The sequence below is a fragment of the Mirounga leonina genome, unplaced genomic scaffold, assembly GCF_011800145.1.
Source record: "Mirounga leonina isolate KUSES-001 unplaced genomic scaffold, KU_Mleo_1.0 Mir_114, whole genome shotgun sequence".
NCBI classification, from domain to species: domain Eukaryota; kingdom Metazoa; phylum Chordata; class Mammalia; order Carnivora; family Phocidae; genus Mirounga; species Mirounga leonina.
The window spans coordinates 619,133-638,398 of NW_023270265.1; the positions used below are offsets into that span (position 1 = coordinate 619,133).

General features: G+C 53.4%; 1 protein-coding gene across 8 annotated transcripts in view; it reads left to right on the forward strand.

The window, feature by feature from the left end:
- The window catches only part of CHST3 (carbohydrate sulfotransferase 3), a 35,008-nt gene extending 17,597 nt beyond the window's left edge, over positions 1–17,411 (forward strand). For 2 of the 8 annotated variants that reach the window (XM_035021178.1, XM_035021170.1), the window contains exons 2-3: positions 9,823–10,047; positions 11,325–17,411. In XM_035021178.1, the coding sequence (XP_034877069.1) occupies positions 9,890–10,047; positions 11,325–12,621 (1,455 nt within the window). In that variant the 5' untranslated portion in view covers positions 9,823–9,889 and the 3' untranslated portion in view covers positions 12,622–17,411. Of the gene's footprint in view, positions 1–8,709; positions 8,936–9,089; positions 9,308–9,822; positions 10,048–11,324 lie in introns of those variants that run through there. The other 6 variants (XR_004682118.1, XR_004682119.1, XR_004682117.1 and 3 more) reach the window with 6 other exon arrangements.
- Positions 17,412–19,266: the final 1,855 nt, after the last annotated feature.

A 19,266-nucleotide genomic window follows, 5' to 3' on the forward strand; every position in this document is an offset into this window, starting at 1 on the left:
ACGCCTGGCCGACCTGCTGAGCTCTCTCCGGGGTCTCTGGGCCTGGTGGCAGCACTGTTCACAAACCGAGTCTTGCGTGGCCTCACATGGACCCTGTGCCTCCTCCCAGCGTCTCTCCTACTTGGAGCCCATGCCAGGCCTTCCAGCTGATGTGGGGGTGGGGGGCGGGGGGCAAACCATGTGGGTCCGTCAAGTCCCGTCCCCTTTCTCTTTCCCCTGCTGTGAGGATGGGGCTTCCTCATCCTCACTCAGCCTCCCCCACAAAAAGCCCCCAAGCTTATCCTTGCACATGAGTAGATCCCAGGGGCATGGCCAGTTCATGGTTCTACAGAAAGCCAAACTCAGGGGTCCAGTTTGGATTCAACTAGTTCAGTCTTCTGCCCCAGGAAGGCCATTTCTGCTCAGTCTTAACTACCTACCTCCAGCTGTATTTCCAAAGTCCTCTTTCAACCCCGCCTCTGTGTTAAGAGCCAGTTTCCCTTCCTTCTCTTTTCAGTTAAACTCTGTACATTTTTTAAGTTTTTCTTTTAATTCCAGTGAGCTAACATACAGTGTTATATTCGTTTCCGGTGTACAATATGGTGATTCTATAATTCCATACATCACCCAGTGCTCATCATGGCAAGTGCAGTCCGTCATCCCCAATTTGTAAATGCTTTCAGTTTTGAGATAATTATAGATACACATGCAGTTTTGGGAAATAATACAGAAAGACCCTATGCACCCATTACCCAGTTACCCTTGTGGTAACATCTTTTTTTTTTTTTTTTTAAGATTTTATTTATTTATTTGAGACCGAGAGAATGAGACAGAGAGCACATGAGAGGGGGGAGGGTCAGAGGCAGAAGCAGGCTCCCTGCCGAGCAGGAAGCCCGATGCGGGACTCGATCCTGGGACTCCAGGATCATGACCTGAGCCAAAGGCAGTCGCTTAACCCTTGTGGTAACATCTTAACAAAACTCTGGTCCAAGGTCACAGCCAGGGCACCCACACTGACTGACACAGTCAAGATAGAGCACCACAGAGCTCCCTCATGGTGCCCTTTTATAGCTGTAACCACTTCCCTCCCGCCCCCACGCCTTCCTTAGCTCCTGACAGTACTGATCTGTGCTTCTGTCTTTACAATTTTGTCATTGCTAGAATTTTATATAAATGGGGTCATGCAGCCTGTAATCTTTGGAGACTGGCTTTTTTCACTCAATACCCCTGACATTCATCCAAGTTGTGTGTAGTACTCCAAGCACAGAAAGGTGTGGAATCTCCTGAGGACGGTCAGTAAGTAGGATAGCGCAGGAAGGGGATCCTGGGCTTATGCATTGAGAGCTTTTTCCTACCCAGCGATCCCAGAAATGCTGTAGTAGAGTTAATCTTCACAAAGGTGCAAAACAAGATGGGAAAGCTGTGTGACCATATTGAAAGGCACCCCCGGTCCCCCCACAGCTGCCACTGGCTTCTCCTGAACATGTTCACCTCTGATGCACCCATATGCACGTATACATACTTACACACATTTCTGGTTGAATGGTGGCAGGCCAATCAAACTAACAAAAGCCCACAAATGAGCACAGAATTTTGTAATAATGAGCGTGACCAAAATGGAAATAATAGGGCACATGAGGAATGAGGGAAGGAAAGAGTTCCATGGCCCAGAGATTCCTAGCCTTCTTAGGCTGCTCCCCCTAAAGTAAGAATGGCCAATATGTGACGCATGTGTTGACCCTTCCCCATCCTACACACATGGCAGACATCACTAATCAAACACAACATTCTTTTCTCTCAGAAAACAAGCTTGACTTCAGTCTTCTCACAGTGCTCTAGGCAGTCAATACCAATCTATTGGCTTCGGCTCATGGGTTGAGGATTGTTTGCTGTCTACAGCTTAAGCGCGTTCTTTGGGTCAAGATGCTGGAAACCTGGTACAGTCACCATCTTTGTCAAGCTCCCTCTTGTGCTGGGCTGTTTATCACAAAGCTTCTTAGGCAGACTTGGTCATTCAAGTAAACAGTAAGCACTAACTGTATACAGGGCAATGGATTAGAGCACAACTCCATATACTCTTTTTATTCTAGTTTACTTTATAGCCACTTCCTTTTAAAAAAAAGATTGATTTATTTGAGAGAGGGGGAGAGTGTGAGCAGGGGGAGGGGCAGAGGGCGAATCTCAAGCAGACTCCCTGCTAAGCCTGAGCCCAATGTGGGGCCGGATCCCACAACCCTGAGATCATGACCTGAGCTGAAACCAAGAATTGGATGCTCAACTGACTGAGCGACCCAGGCTCCCCTATAACCACTTCCTTTTCTTTGGAAAGAGTATTAAATAAACATGATAACAAATTCAAACAATACAAGAAGGTGTATGTGAAAAATGGGTCCCCATTCCCACCCGTTTCCCAGTTCCCCTCAACCACTCTTGCCAATTTCTTGTTTTCCTCTCTAGAGGTAGTCTGTGTACCAGCATGTGTGTGTGTCCACCTTGATTTTACACAGATGTTAGTAGACTTTGCATACTCTTGTCCCTTGTTTGTATCACTCATGTCTTGAACAGCATTTCCCATCAGCCCATACAGAGCTGCCTCTTTCTTTTTAACCACTGCAGAGTACTGCACTGACAAATGTGCCATCATCTATCTAACTAGTTTTTTGTTTGGGTTTTTATGTTTGTGCCTCTTAACAGACATTTAGATTATTTTCGGCCTTTTGCAGTCGTGCATGGTTTCCTGTTGTGTGTGGCCTTATTGTGACTTTGCTAGTGTATCTACAATTGCTGGGTTAAAGAGCATGCATACTTAGAATTGGGATGGTTTTGCCAAACTGTCCTTCAAAAAGGACACTCCCATCAGCATGACAAGAGGATCCCGTGTTTTAGTTAGGACGGAACAGGCCATGCTGCAGTTACAGACCCCCAAATCTCAGTAGCTTCGCCCAACAAAGGCTTATTTTGCCCTTGCACCACCTCTGACGCATGTGGGGGGGCTCTCCTGTCAGCAGCTCGGGATCTGGACTGAGCCAGCCGGAACCTGTGGTCTCCAGTGCGGCCACAACGAGAGAAGAGAGGGCCTGAGGAACATGTGGGATCATCTGGAGGACCAGGCCTCAAAACGGCTCACGTCACTTCCACCCACATCTCCCTGACCCGCACCCGGTCATATGCCTCCACAGGCTGGGGAAGGCGGAGGGCGTGCGGGCACTTGATGAGCACCGAGTGTTTGCCAGCCTGCCAGTCGTTTCTCCCTAACGTTACCTGCACAGTAGATCACAGAAGATGTTGTCTTTCAATCTGATGGGCATCATGTTATCATTTCGATTTACCCTTATACGCTTTCCTTAGGCAACTGGCCTCAACCTACTTCTGCTACATTCACACTCAAGACACACTCCAGGGGCACCTGGGTGGCTCAGTTGTTAAGCGTCTGCCTTCAGCTCAGGTCATGATCCCAGGGTCCTGGGATCGAGCCCTGCATCGGGCTCCCTGCTCAGCGGGAAGCCTGCTTCTCCCTCTCCCACTCCCCCTACTTGTGTTCCCTCTCTCACTGTCTCTCTCGGTCAAATAAAAAAATCTTTAAAAAAAAAAAAAAAGACACACTCCAGGGGCTTGCCCAGATTTTCCCAGAGCCCAAAAAACATTTTGTGGGGAAGCCCTGAGACTTTTTTTTAAGTTTTGGCTCTTATTCATAAAAATATATAAAGGCATGTGAGTAATAATATAAAATTAGCCGTGTAAAGATCTTTGCCAGCTGTGGTATGGAATGGATTGGCAGAAGTTCTGTGCAATTTCCTAAGCTCTCCGTAACTCCACCTCCACTCTCATTCAGGAAAACACATGCCACATGGGGGAGGGGGGCTATAAGAACCTTGCATCAGTTGCAGTTGTTTTCAAAACACAGTTTTGGAGGGAGGGGTCTCAATGTTTGATGCCTTCACTGTTCTTAGTAACCTTCGCCATGAATTATAATCTGCAGTGTTTTGTTCAGTAAAGGGCCTCATGGGCTAAATGAAAGGCTTGGAGGATGGGCGTACAAAGCACATGTGCTTGAATGGAGGGTTTATGTAAGAGTTGGGGCTGGCATTGCAGGGTGAGGTCAGACTGTAGAATGTCAGACTAAGAGGTGGCGAGGAATTTCATTCGGTAGCCAGTAAGGATCCTGTAAAGTTGGGAGGGCAAATCAGTTTTATCTCACAGGACAAGGCTAATGGATTGGTGCTGCAATGAGGTTTATGAGGCTACATCCCAGTCTCAGCTGAAGAGAGGACATTGACTGATTAGTGATGTCTGCTCCGGGCACAGGACTGCTGAGTGGTGGTGGTATGCGCCATGTATTTGCCAGCCCTGTAATGAAGCTTCTTAAGTGGGCTAAGCTATGAGAGTCAGAGTGATAAGGGGGGCAGGGCCATCACTAACCTGGGAGACAGGAGACCCACGTAGTAGTTGGAGTTTTGTCTCCATCCACTGGGATGCCTTGGTCTCTCGGAGCCTGAATTTCTATAGATAAAAAATGAGGAAGGGTCGGTAAGAAAATTTCCAAGTGCTGACATTCTGCAGTGTTAGGACAAGAGCCATGTTTTTTGTTTTTTGTTTTTTAAAGATTTTATTTATTTATTCATGAGAGACAGAGACAGAGACAGAGGCAGAGGGAGAAGGAGCCTGATGCCGGACTCGATCCCAGGACCCTGGGATCATGACCTGAGCTGAAGGCAGACGCTCAACCGACTGAGCCACCCAGGCGTCCCAAGAGCCATGTTTTTTCAGGGCCCACGGGGTGGTATACAGTCCACATTTCTTTTGGACGTCCTGGACACCAGCTTCCACTTCGGGCCCTGACTGGGCAAAGCCCAGAGTTGGGGTCAGCTTCGACCTGGCCGAGGGCCCCAGGTTCAGTGTGAGAGGTGCTGGAAGTGCCTTCGCTGACAGGAAGGCCTGGGACTATTCTCTGGGGCCCTGTATTTCATGCACCTGTTGGCTCTGGGATTTACACAGGATGTTTTGCTCATAGGACTGAGCCAGCCCTGATAAAGTGACTCTCAAATGGGGGTAGAGAGTGTGTTCCCCCGCATTCCCACAGAGCAAAACAGGGCTGAGGGGCAGCCTGGGTCTGTCCCAGGCGGAGCTGATGCCCTGAGAGTCTGTGGCAGCCCCGTCCTCACCAGGCTGGCCCTCAGCCCTGTGGTCCACCTCGTGGCGGTGGCCCACAGCTTCTCACAAGCTCTTGGATGTCCATTGCCGCTCAGGTGAGACACACCTTTACCTTTGGCTGCTTCTCCAATGTCTCTGTCTTGGCTGAGGCTGGGCACATGCCCATAAGGAGGTCCTAGAGGGGTTTGTTCTTGGGAGAGGAAGCTGGAGTGCTGGAATGTGAGCAAGCTTGAGGAATAAGGACGGCCCCGAGCTGCGCAGGGGACCATCAGCCAGATACTCATTCACTTCCTCACTCTTCTTCCTTCACTCACTGGTTTGTCCAACAGCCCCTAGGCATTTACTCTTCTATCAGACACTGAGCTTCCCACAGAGCCCCCCATCCGGACTCTTGCCCTCTCTCAGCTCCTCTTCTCGTCCTGGCTCTTCCTCTGATGGAACAGCGGTGGGAGCAGGGCCTACTCCCGCTGAGGCCCAGCCCCCACTGTGCTCTGGGCCCCAGCAAGTGAGGGGAGTGGAGTTTTGCTGCCTGATGCAATGTCTGGCAGGGCCTGTCCCTTATCAGAGCTCCATTCCCAGCAGACTCTGGGACCCCACCTTCCCTTAGGGGAGGCAGGGGCAGGCTGGGAGGCCTCCAAGTAGAAAACTGTTGTCTAGTGAGGGCCCCCTCGCGGGGCGGGAGGGAGGCCTGGCTAGAAAGGCCCCCGAGGGGAGAGGAAGGTAGAGAGGCCGGTGCCTAGAGTTGGGGCCTTAGCCCAGCCCACTTTCTTTTCAGTATTCCCTCACTCAGATTTGTCTGGGATACCCTTGGTGGTTTCCTGCCCTCCCATCATTAGCACATCGCTGTAGAGGCTTGAACTGAAAGCCCCAGGGCTTCGTTTCTTCATCCTCAAAATGACATCCCAGATTGTTAGTGATAATTCAAGAGACTGATGTATGTAGGGGCGCCCAGGTGGTTCAGTCGTTAAGTGTCTGCCTTCAGCTCGGGTCGTGGTCCTGGGGTCCTGGGATCGAGCCCCACATCAGACTCCCCACTGCTTCTCCCTCTCCCTCTGCTGCTCCCCCTCCTTGTGCTTGCTCTCTCTGTCAATAAGTAAAATCTTTTAAAAGAGAGAGAGAGAGACTGATGTATGTGAAGCCCCAAGTGTGAAGTTTTGCCCATAGGACGCACTCGTAGTATTTGCCTGTAGTACACCCTGGGGCGTATACTCAGAGCGCACACACCCATAGGGCACAATCATAGCACAGACATGGCTCGTCTAGGGAACAAGCGCTTTTTCTTCTTCATATATCCCATCAACTTAGAATCTGAGTGAGCACCTCCCGCTGGGCCGGATGCTTTGGTAAAGGATCCATTTATTCCACAAGTCTTCTGGAGTACCTGCTCTGTGCCTGGGACACACAGAGTAGGGCTCAGGGATTCTGGGCACAGAGTACAGAGGTGGAACAGACGGACGAAGCTCTCCTCTCATGGAACCTACACAGCAGTGGCTGAATTAGGCAAGAAACCAGTACATTTCCATCCAGGAAGGAAATAAAGCAGGATGCTAAGAATGGAAGTGATGGGGGAAGGGAGATGGTCAGCGTGAGGCTGATGGTCAGGGCAGGGCTCCAGGGGGGGGGCTCCAGAGCTGAGCACTGGGGATGACTGGGCCACGGGGAGCTGTCCCACCCCTGCTACATCCCGGCAGAGCTGGGCTGGCATGCTTCTGGCCTTCTTCCCCATTGGCCCTAGTGCCCTGGAAATGGGACCTTGGCTGGCATCACCCCTTTTCCTTTGGCTGTCACATCACTTGCTGGATGGCAGGGGAGAAAATGTATCGAGTACTCCCCTGGGAGGCAGCATCTGCCAAGAGAAGGAAACGATGTTTCATTCTTCCCATGAGCTAAGCAAGGGTGCATCCTGGGTTTTGGGAGGGAGTAGCACAAAGGTTTGACTAGTGTTGACAGATGTCACAGACCCAGTTCTTACAGAGGGCCTCTGCCGGGAGCTTTGCCAGGTGACCCCCATCCTTACCCCATCTTCCTCCCTGGTGACCCTGTGACCTCCTGGCCCCTGTGGCCCTCTCCCACCTCCTGGGTCTGAGGACCTCCCACATTCCCCTTGGGACCTCTAAACCTCCCTCACCTGCCTGCCCAGCATCTGCTGGGCTTCCAGAGCTGAAGCGAAGGGCAGCCTGCTGGGACAGGGAGAAGGCGCCGCCAGCCTGCCTTGTGTTTCATGTCAGAGTTTTCACCATCGCTTCTTCCTTTTAGGGCAGTGCTGGGAAGGTTCTTAGGAACCCTGTATTATTCAGGGGGGGGAGGGGACTGGGATGGCAACTCAAAAATACAAACAATGCTTGCAAGGGAGGGGAGGAGAAGGTGCAGGAGCTCATCATCAAGGCAGCCGAACTTATAATCTTACTAAAGACTCAGAAGGGAGAGGACAGTGTGGGCAACTCCCCCCACCCACCCCTGCCTTTTCACCTCTCTTGTAGTTAATGAACACTTACCATGTCCTAGATATTATTCCTCACAGCGACCTTATGTGCAGGTTATTCATCCTACAGGTAAAGAAACTGAGGCCCAGAGAAGTTAAGTCACTCCTACAAGGTTACACAGCATGGTAGACATGCAGAAAGGACTAGAACCCAGGACTCCTGGTCCCAGCTCCTTCTGCTTCCCTCGCATCATCAGACACAGGCAACTCTCAGCCAAGAGACAAGAGGGCAGAAAGTCAGGATTTCAATCCCTTTTGCTCTGCAGACTCAGCTTTGAATCTCACCCTTCCAGAGAGACAGACGGCCTCACACTCCACAGGGTGTGAGGAGCATGGCTCTGCCCATCATTCTGCAAACTCACGCTGACAGCCTGCCAGGCACTGAGCCAGGCGCCAGCTTTGACAAGTTTGCTCACTCGTGGTTTGTTGGGCAGCTGGTATATGCTGGGTGCCGTTCTAGACGCTAGTCCCTACTTCAGGGGGCTCAGAGTCTGGGAAGGGAAGACAGACAGACCATAAGCTGGAAAGCCCAACCATATATGCTACAGTGGGGGTGACTGGGGAGCACTGAGAGGCTCGAATGACCTGGATCTTGGAGGGAGGATGAGGGCTGCTGCTGGGGGAAACTTGGACAAGTTATTTAACCCCTCAACCTCAGTTTCCTCATCTGTAAAATGGGATAGCTGCCACCTAATGGGACTTCTGTAAGGATCTGATGAGGAAATGCAAATCAAGTGCTTAGCATGGCACCTGGCACAGAGTAGTAAGCACTCAATAAATCTCAGCTACCGGATCATTCCAGTTGGCCCTTCCAACCCGAGTGTCAGCTCCATGAGGGCATGGATCAGCTGTGCTTGCTCACTGTTGTATCCCCAGTGCCTAGACCAGAGGCTGGCACAGAGTCGGTTCTCAGGAAGCAGCTGTTTCATGAGTATGTGGGGAAAGGCCCAGAAGAATTAGGAAGGGGCAGGAATATTCCAGTTGCCCTGGAGCTGGCCCTGCAGGCCTCCTCCCTCTGAGCCCATCCTCAATCACCCACACTCAGGAAGCCTCACCACCCCTCTGCCCTGCACAGCCGGGTCCCACCACTCAGCTGCCAGCTTACACACCTGCCTGCTCGTATTGCAGAGCCCCTGGCCCGCTGCTTTCCCCAGAGGACAGATGTTCTGGCTCTCCCTCTAGCCACTTCCATTTGTGTGATGAAGGTGCAACCCTGGGACCTGCCTTCCTGCCCTCCTACTCCCTCATGTGGACGTCAGCTGCTTCCCGTGGGAAAATCCATCTTTTCCAGAAAGAGAGATGATCCTGGGTGCACTGTACCAGGTCACAAGACTTTTCCACACTTGGAGCGATAGTATCCCATGAATGATGGTCCTTAAGGAGAAGGGATAGACTTTTGGACGGCGGGGCGGGGGAGGGGGTTGTGCTGGAATCTGGGGCCCATGACATGGACAGGTGTGTGTGTGATGGTGCGGATGAATGCAAGAAATGGGCTCCTCAGGCAATGCTGTATTTGCTCAGCTTTTAAAAATGTATACATCTTCCGTTGAGGGTCATCTGTTCCTTTATCCATTCTGTCGTTTGGCAGCCATGCTCACGTGTGTCCTATGTGCCTGGCCCGTGCTAAAGAATAATGAGGGGCCTGGACAAACTCCCTTACTCCACAAAGGGATGATCAGCATTGAACAAATCATTGTAAGTGGGCTCACCTTAGGACAGTCTCAGATGCTAATAGGAGTCTTTCACGGTGGTGGGGCCAGGGGAACCCTAACCTAGCCAGGAGGAGGCTGCTCCAGGAGGCTGAGATGTGAAGGCTGAGGCCATGTGAAGGATTTTGGAAGGACCCAAGTGAAGGATCTAATATATATATTTAGGTTATTCACATCAACACTTACAGATCCATCTCCATCATTTTTGTTTAGGTATTTGTAGTCTTTTGCTATTGCAAACATTTATAGTGCAAGGAACATTCTTTTCCGTGTACTTGCCCTTGAGTTACATGTGAGGTCAAAGGATAAGTTGATGGAAGTGGGATGAATGAATCTAAGGGCTGATTAGCATTTTAAATGACCTGATTTCACCTCATCCATTGGGAGAGTGGGTCTGGGATCTGGCTGCTGAGCAGGGCCACAACCCTCAAAAGTTGGGGGGGAAAACTCTTCATTCCTCACCTCCAGACAAGGGTGTCCTGATGACCGGTCTCTTCACAGGACGAGCGTGTCCCCCACCTGAAGACGACGAGCCAGGTCCTGAGTGATGCTCCTGAGCTGAGGGCCCATGGCCCCACCCTTCCCCATGGAGAAAGGACTCGCTTTACCCCAGGACTGCCGGGACTTTCTGCACAGCCTGAGGATGAGGAGCAAATATGCCCTTTTCCTGGCTTTTGTGGTGGTGGTTTTTGTCTTCATTGAAAAGGAAAATAAAATCATATCAAGGTGAGGGATGCAAGCGCAAAAGTCTTCCTTATCAGGGAGGGGTGGGTGGGGCAGAGAGGTAGCTATAGGGCTCTTTGTGGACGTACAAAGGCAGTCCTTCAACCAGTAATCATGAGGCCCCTCCTGTGCCCGGGGAAGTGGTCCAGCCCACGCCCCCAGGAATGCACAGGGGTGACACTTGGGCTCTGGACTCAGGTAGCCTGGGCTGGAATCTTGATTCCGGTCCTTTGTAGCTGTGACAGCTTGGACAAATTCACTTCTCTGTGTCCCAAGTTCCTCTTCTGTAAAATACGGCTAACAATGGGGCTTTCCTTATAGATTAAATTAGGAAATGTAAAACATTTAGCTCAGTGCCTGGCATGCAGTTGGTATCAAGTACTTGCTGACCATGGCTATTACTATTAATTTATTTCTTGGCTAGGATGATGCCTCACATTAACAGCACATCTCTGCTATACCAGCCTGAAGCCATGGGTGAGGGTGAGCCCATGGAAAGGCAGGGTCCTGGTACACGTACCCTGGTGGGCAGGGCTTCCATGTGCAGCTGTCCAGGTTGTATACTGCTAAATTCCAGGGGCGTGCACTCACCTCAGCTACACTGGGAATGCTGCCCCCTGAAATTGGCAATGTACCATTGTGTGCAGTGGCTCTTCTGCTGAGCCTGCTAGACACACAAAGTTTTTAGACATGCTCTCCCAGCGCAACACCCTACAAGGAAGCAGCCACCATGGATAGATTAGGAATTGGGCTGTGTGGCAGGCACTGTGTCACTGCCCCACCTGGGTTCCTCAGCATGGACTGTTCCAGGTCATGCCCACAGGGTTCTACTACAAGCCCCTGCAGGGTCTCCACCAGAGAGCTTTCTCTCGACGTGCACACCGGCAAGCTAGGAATCCAGGGAGTAAATGCCTCTGGGAGCAGCCCTCAGCCAGGGCCAGCTGGAGCTTTCCTGTCCCCTGGGCGAGAGCATCCTCCAGGGTGTTCTACACTGTCTCCCAGGATGCCCCAGGGGGGTTGGTTTGCCCATAGGGACACCCTGCTCACCCTTTATAGACCTCTTTTTCTCCCCACCTCGTTTCCTACCTCTCTGCCAGTTCTTCCTGTGATCATGTCCCAAATAAACTACTTAACACTCAGATCCTTGCCTCGAAGTCAGCTTCTGGGGAAAGCCAGCTAAGACAGGCTCTGGGTGATCGGCCCGGGGAGGCTGCTTAGGGGTGCACAAGGGATGGAGTCCCCAGTCACTCACTGATTCCGACTTCCCTTTGTCCTCCTAGGGTGTCAGACAAGCTGAAGCAGATCCCGCAGCCCCTGGTAGACGCCAACGGCACCGACCCAGCCCTGTTCTTGGCCGACAACGCGTCCCTCTTGTCCCTGAGTGAGCTCGATTCGGCCTTCACCCAGCTGCAGGGCCGCCTGCGAAACCTCAGTCTGCAGCTGGGTGTCGAGGCAGCAGGGGAGGCCGGGGCGGCGGCGGAGGCCGGGGTCGGGGAGGAGGCGCCACCGTCACCCCGCGGGGCCCCGCCGCCGCGGCGCCACGTGCTCCTCATGGCCACCACCCGCACCGGCTCCTCGTTCGTGGGCGAGTTCTTCAACCAGCAGGGCAACATCTTCTACCTCTTCGAGCCGCTGTGGCACATCGAGCGCACGGTGGCCTTCGAGTCGGGAGGCGCCAGCGCCGCCGGCTCGGCCCTGGTCTACCGCGACGTGCTCAAGCAGCTGTTCCTGTGCGACCTGTACGTGCTGGAGCACTTCATCAGCCCCCTGCCCGAGGACCACCTGACCCAGTTCATGTTCCGCCGCGGCTCCAGCCGCTCGCTGTGCGAGGAGCCCGTGTGCACGCCCTTGGTCAAGAAGGGCTTCGAGAAGTATCACTGCAAGAACCGCCGCTGCGGGCCGCTCAACGTGACGCTGGCCGCCGAGGCCTGCCGCCGCAAGGAGCACATGGCCCTCAAGGCCGTGCGCATCCGGCAGCTGGAGTTCCTGCAGCCGCTGGCCGAGGACCCCCGGCTGGACCTGCGCGTCATCCAGCTGGTGCGGGACCCGCGGGCCGTGCTGGCCTCGCGCATGGTGGCCTTCGCCGGCAAGTACGAGGGCTGGAAGAAGTGGCTGGCCGAGGGGCAGGCGCGGCTGGGGGAGGAGGAGGTGCAGCGGCTGCGGGGCAACTGCGAGAGCATCCGGCTGTCGGCCGAGCTGGGCCTGCGGCAGCCCGCCTGGCTGCGCGGCCGCTACATGCTGGTGCGCTACGAGGACGTGGCGCGCTGGCCGCTGCGCAAGGCGCGCGAGATGTACCGCTTCGCCGGCATCCCCCTGACGGCGCAGGTGGAGGACTGGATCCAGAGGAACACGCAGGCGGCCCAGGACGGCAGCGGCATCTACTCCACGCAGAAGAACTCCTCGGAGCAGTTCGAGAAGTGGCGCTTCAGCATGCCCTTCAAGCTGGCGCAGGTGGTGCAGGCCGCCTGCGGCCCCGCCATGCAGCTCTTCGGCTACCGGCTGGCCCGGGACGCCGCCGCCCTCACCAACCGCTCCGTCAGCCTGCTGGAGGAGCGCGGAACCTTCTGGGTCACGTAGGCGGCCCCGGGCCCGCGCGCACCCCGCCTTGTGAAAGGCCCACCCTTGCCATTCCGCCGGGCCGCGCGATGCTGCCTCCCGCGGAGGGCGGGCGGCCTGGGGCAGTAGCCCTAGGGGCCCCGGCCAGCTAGCTCCCCGCCGCCGCAGCCTGGGGCCTGGGGTCTGTCACCCAGAGCCGGACAGCGTCTGTCCCGCGAGGGCCGCCAGGCCCGGACCTCAGGGGCTGCGGTCTCCTGAGCAGGCCCACGCAGGCCCAGAACTATCAACAAGCCTCTCTCTCTCTCTCTCTCTCTCTCTCTCTCTCTCTCACACACACACACACACACACACACGAAACACCCATAAATGCCTGCAGACCCTGTGGGCCAGAGTCCCAGTGTTGAACCAGAAGGGGCTGTGGGCCCGGACCAGTCACAGCCGACCACCTGCTGTACTCAGCGGTCATCTTTCAGTTTCTGGATTTCTATGCAATCCAGTGTGGAATCCGCATGGATCCCTGGGGAGGGACTGGAATAGCCCAGAATGTCAGAGGATGGCATTTGGGGCTTTTCAACCAAGAATGATTCAGTATTTTCATAAGTGGAGGAGCCGTGCTGGTGACTGATGAAATCAGCCCTGCACAGAACCATAGAACACCCGTATGTGTGTGAGGACAAGGCCTCTGTATACCACACACAGACCCAAACAATGTAGAAACCCAAATCCACACACGCATACACAGGCAAGCTTCCCTGTTGCTTTATGCCCACGGGATTTAACTATCGCACACCTCAAGAGGAGACTTTCATTACATTTTTAGAATTATTTGAGGTTGGGGAAGGAAACACGGTCACGGACCATGACCCCGTTCCCGACCAGGTTTGGGACTGAACGGTAGACACAGAAGGGCCGAGTCTGCGGCCCCTGTCCGCCTTGGTTTCTCCTGGCTACCTCCTCTGGCCTATTCGCATCCTCCCTGCTGGCAGGCAGGATGTTTTGAAATGGTGTGGCCAACCCTCACATGACACAGCCCAAATGCCCCGTCCCAGCTGGGCTGGCTCCCTGAGACATGTCCCTGTGTGAAGGCTGCCTCGGGCCTGACTGGAGGCAAAAGGCAGCTGACAAGTCCTGCCATTTTCAGCCAGGCCTCCTGTGGGGCAGGGCCCAGAAGAGAGTGCGGAGTGCTCTTGGGGGAGAAGTCACATCAAGATACCCCCCTCCCCTGAGAAGACAGGGGACAGAGGTTGGTCACCATGGTTACATGGTTAGTGTCTGGGAATTCCAACTTTTAGGGCTCTGGGAAGAATGTTGCTCCACTTGGGATAGGCTGGGTGTTTTGTTTGGGTTTTTAAGAAAAAAAAAAGGTTATAGTTTGGTATCTTGTTTTGTGGCTATGTTTTTTATTTCCTTTCTGCAGGAGTGCAGCTCAGAAGCAATCTGGGCTTGAGGGGGCTGGGAGGACCAGCAAGGAGCACTCTGGCTCCTGCCGTTGGGAGAGGAGGAGGAGGATGGATCAGAGCCTAGGCGGCCACATGGCAGTCTGCAGTGCCCCACGGGCTTTGCTGTGTGTCCAGAAGCAACATAAATTAGTAGCTCTCGCCCTCTCCCCAAGACGAGGCCAGATTTGAACATCTCTTCCAGGTCCGAATGCATTTCCTGGGGGGTCAGGGGCCTATGGCCAAGCAGCAAATGTCCCCAAACTGGGGAGCAGAACTCAGTTCCCCTCAGAACTTGAAGAGCTGCACGACGAGTTCACAGGGCTGTTTCTGATTTCCTGGACAACTTCTCTGTCAGATCTGTCCTGTTGTCAAACCCAGAGGGCTGAGTTTCGGTTTGAGTAATACGGACACAAGGGAAATAGAGGATCTGAGTCCAGCTGGTGCTGCCATGGGGAGTGTGTCCTGGCCAGAAGTTGCTGTTTGAGACGGTGAGGACCGTAGCCATTTTGTGGGGTCTGTTCTGATCACTGCATTGGAGCTGCTGGGTCTCCATCACCATGGACTACAAGCCATTCAAGGTGGTCTCCAGTCTTGGCTTTCCGGTCCCAGAATAAGTTGTGCAGGGAGCTGGATCGAATTTGGGGTCCAAAGGGACACCAGCCCTGAAAACTTGACCCCGGGGCAGAGCGAAACCAGGATGTTTCTGGCGAGCACAGAAGTGCTGGCTTTCCCTCCCCAGCCCCCTTGCTCCCTGCACTGTGTCCCACCTGTGGTTGGTGGGGGGCTGGGGCAGGGACAAAGGCAGGCACCTCCCTCTGGGGCTCTTCTTGGGGCCCCCCTGGTGCGGATAGCAGACTTCTTCCTTCCTTCCTGTGCCTCTGGGGCCAAGGTCTCCACCCCTGCGCTCTGAGGACAGTGCCGAAAATGGACCTTTGGGATTTCTCAGGACGTTGACAATTTGTACACTGCAAGTTGACTTAATTTATTGATTTTGTGACAAAGAGACCTTAAATACCTTATTATTTGCAGGGACTCAAAGCTGTACCCAAATCAAGAAAGACGAAACAGTAATAGAAACCGTTGACTCGTGCCATACACACAAGGACACTCGAAGATGATGATTCAGAATACAAGAGAAGAGTAAACCCCAAGGGCGGCAGGTTGCATGGGCCCCGGGGTGTTATTTAAGGAGGTACCTTGGTTTTTTTCTTGTAGCTTGGAAGATGTGACATTGAAGGCCCTTTCTGCTGTATTTATTCCCTTTGCCCTGGTGTCTGAAACAGGACACAACTCGAGAGCACTCAGCAGCGCTCTGGGAACCCTCAGGGTTTGGGGAAGGACAGGGTGGGGGCAACTACTGACTTTACACCCTGGGGGACCTGGCTGAGGGTATGCATGTGGGGGTTTCAGCAGGCAGCTGGGCCGAGGAAGGTGGTCCATCTGGGGCGAGTGCTGCCCTTCCATCGAGGCCAACCCCGGGCTTCTCTGCTCTTGCTGGCTCTAATGGGAGCCTCCCTGCCTCCGCCACCCCCCACCCACCCACCCACCCCCGCCTGCAGAGCATCCACCTGCCTACAGGCAGAGGGAGCTGTTGAGGCCTTGCCTCTGGGGCTGCCAGCTTGGCCCCATTCAGCAATGAGTGTTTACTCATTTTCTTTTTCTTGAAGACCTCTTTAGCCTGGCCTATATAAATAGTTCAGAACATTCCAGGCCTTAGTGAGACGGGGCAGTGTCTAACACCCACAGGCTGTCACTGTGGCCACCTTTTCTGGCTTCTCCTCTGGCCTTGTTTGTAAACCTTGGAGGGGCTAAGGGCACCGGGTTGGGGGCGGGGGTCTTTGGGAACAGTTGGTGCGGACCAGGGTCCCTGAGTCCCCACAGAGAGAAAAACATAAGCAGATTTGCAGCTCTGTGGCACTCCCCCTCTACCCCACGCCACCCTCCTGCCCCACCGCTGCAGGTTATCACCAAGTTCTTACTAAGGTTGAGGACATGAACAAAATCTAGCCTTTGGTCCCTTTATGTGATACATACACTTGAAAATAAATAACTAAATGAATAGGAAAAAAGTGTTTAATGAAGATTTACTCCCTGCCAGTACCCTCAGCCAGGGGCTGGTCTAACGGGGCAGCTGCTGACAGGACCCCTGAGAGCAGAGGGCCCACCCAACCCATTACAATGGCATCTTTCCCCACCACCTCTGTCCTCTCTGATGATGGAGCAAGGTCCAGCAGGAAGTCAGGGGATTCCCTGTTCCAATAGATGGGCACTTGGCCTGGAGAGGTAAGCATCAGATAGTTTGGACCTGATCCCAGAGGTCTCTTCCAGCCCTGGTGGTCCTTTCCCACATTAGGGCCTATTTTAATTGACTCTAGGGCCTGCCCCTTACTAGGCCTTGGATTATGAAGGATGGGAGCAGAAGAGCAGATGGCCGCGTCCCTGAGGCAGTCCCTTGCTCCCATCCCCGAGGCTGAAAGCAAAGGCAGGTCCTGAAGGGATTGATTCTGGGTCAGGAAGAGAAGGGGCAGGGCATGGGGAAATGCATCTGCAGAAGCCAAGTAGGTCTTGCCGATCTGCACAAAGTGGAAGGAGCATCCCAAGGGTCCCAGGTTGGTGGGTTTGCTAGTGGAGACTGCCAGGACATGGTCCAGCTGGATGAGAGGCAGAAGCTTCCTGATTGCAACCACAGTGCCTCTCAGCTGCCCACAGTTTCAGGAATAGTGGGAGCTGCCCTTTACCTCAGAAGGTTGAAGCAGAATTGGCAAATTCAGATGCCGTAAGAGCTTGGAGATCCTTTGGTCCCGTGTCCTCTGTCATTCCATGACTGTGCCTGGGGGACGAATGAGTTGTGTGTTTCCAAGGATATGGACGCAGTGCCATCCCCATGGGCCCAGCTCATTATGTAGACCAGGTATTTTATTTGGGAAAATACGCTGCTTCCTCTGCCATTGGGCTTGAACTGGGCACCCCAGAAGTCTCCATCTCGTCTGTATGTTCTAGGCCAAGTTTGCCTGGCTCCCCTGCTCCCTCCTGGATCCCACAGACTCTGTCTTTTTGCCAAGATCCCGGCCCTGTGTCATGTTTCATGGCCACGTGGTATGGGGCACTCCCTTCATGGTCATGTGTGTACATATGTGTCCACACGTGTGTATGTGTAGCACGCAACTCATTCTGCTCAGCCGCCTTGCCCCAGCCCCCTTGCCATTAAACGTCCCAGATGTCCTTGCCATGGCTGCCATGTGCCGTCTCCTGGAAATGCAGGGGCCACCGCCGGTCACGGTCTGCTTTGTGGAACAGAATGTGAACCATCACTTGATGGCTTACTTGACTTATTTAATTAAAAATGAAAACACGCAGTGAGCAAAATCTGAAGTGTGTCTCTGCCTTTCTTTTTGCATTTGTTCTCGGCAGCAACCAAAAATTAACAAGAACAAAAATGAGCAGCAGTAGGAAAGGGGTGACTTCTGGCACGAAGCAGGGCAGAGGAAAGCTCCTGAGAAGTGAAAGACACATGGAGGGGTGGCTACGTGCAGGGGGTGTGATCGTTGTTTATGTTACCAGGATGGCAGAGCTGGTGGGAACCGTGCTTGGAGTCGGCTGCAAGAATGCGGTCTGACACATCAATACCCAGGTGTTCTAGGGCAGGGACAGGAGCATTGGCTAGAGGTCAGGGGACCAGGGGACAGGTCCCAGCTTTGCCGCTGTCTGGCCCTGTGACCTCGGACAAGTCACTTCTCTTATCAGAGCCCGAGGTTCCTTGAGAATGAAACATGTAATCAGTGGTTCCAAAGTCAGCTGAAAAAGCAGGCAGTGCCTCTCACACAGAGCACCTGTATATTTTCTGCTTCACGTGTTGAAATGGCACCTAAGATTTCCTTGGGCGTTCAACAAAATCTCAAAAACCGCATGAGGAGATTGCTAAAGGCCCTTTCGGCTAAGAAATTTAATGGAGTCCTTTCAAATTGTTATTATACGGCTCTATCAGTCCTCATAACTATAGTGCGAATTCGATTTTGGCCCTTTTGTCTCCAAACAGCCACCTTGGAGGCAGTAGGCGTTTCCCCAGGGAGAAGAGAGAAGGTTCGTTTTGGAACAGAAGACAGAGCTGGTAAAGCTCTGTGGCTTTGGGGGCCCAGGTGAGACGAGGACAGTAGCAAGCTTGAAGAAGCAGAGAAGGGCTGAGGACTGGTGAGCAGTTGGGTACCTGGAGTGAGGGGGTGACAACAGAGGGAGGCATGATAGGAAGGAATGGGACCCCTCCCCCAAAACTCAGACCTATACCTCTGCCTAGGCTGGGCCTTGGGAACTCAAACCATTTTCCTCCCAACCCCTAAAAACTCAACCGTGTGCATTATCCCAACCTGAGTACTCTGCCGCCCCCCCCCCCCCCCCCCAGTCAGGTGCCACTGCTGTCTCCACTCTCCTGGGGACTGGATATATTTAGTTTAATTTCTGGGCTATGTTTCCTACCACAAATGACCTCCTGGAGGAACAAATTGCCATAATCATAGAGCAGAGAAGTCGGGAAACCTTCCCACCCACTTACCCCCTCAGTCACCAGCCCAGGCTGGAGCCATCTTTCCTCTCTGCTCGCAGACCTTTTGGGACTCCTGAACCTTCCTCCATTATACCCCAAGTTACCCAACCCTGGGAAGGAGCCAAATACTCCCCAGGGTCTCTGAGGGAGTGACAGTCCGCTGGATCCATCTGGGAAGCAGTTTGACCACCAGCAGGGGCCGGGGACCTGTGTCCTTTGCTCACGGCAGGCCCGGCACTGTGGTCTGCATCAGTGTGTCCCCAAGTGTGGCTGGAGGAACTGTGGTCACCTAACCGCTCTTAGGAAGTTATGGCGCACGTTAGTATATTAAAGGCTCTGAGAAGGTCTGCTTTTCTTTGCCCCAGCTTACCAGAATTCACTCAGAACCATTTTTATGGGTAAAATTCTTTCATCATGAAAAGTGGTTTTTTTGCCAAACAACATTTTCAAGACTCTGGCATTCTACAGGTCCCTTTGTAGCTATCAGAAACCTGCAAATATAAGCATATGGGACTAAAAGCCATGATAAGCAGAAAAGAAGGTTGTGGGTGAAGGGGGTGGGGAGAAGTTCAGGAGGGAGCTTCGGGGCCCCATCCCACCTTCATGCCATTCTCAAGGGGCTGCAGGCTAGGAGCAAGAGTTGACCCTTCGAGATTGTAGCAGCCTTAGGGGCGCTGGGGGTCAAAGTTC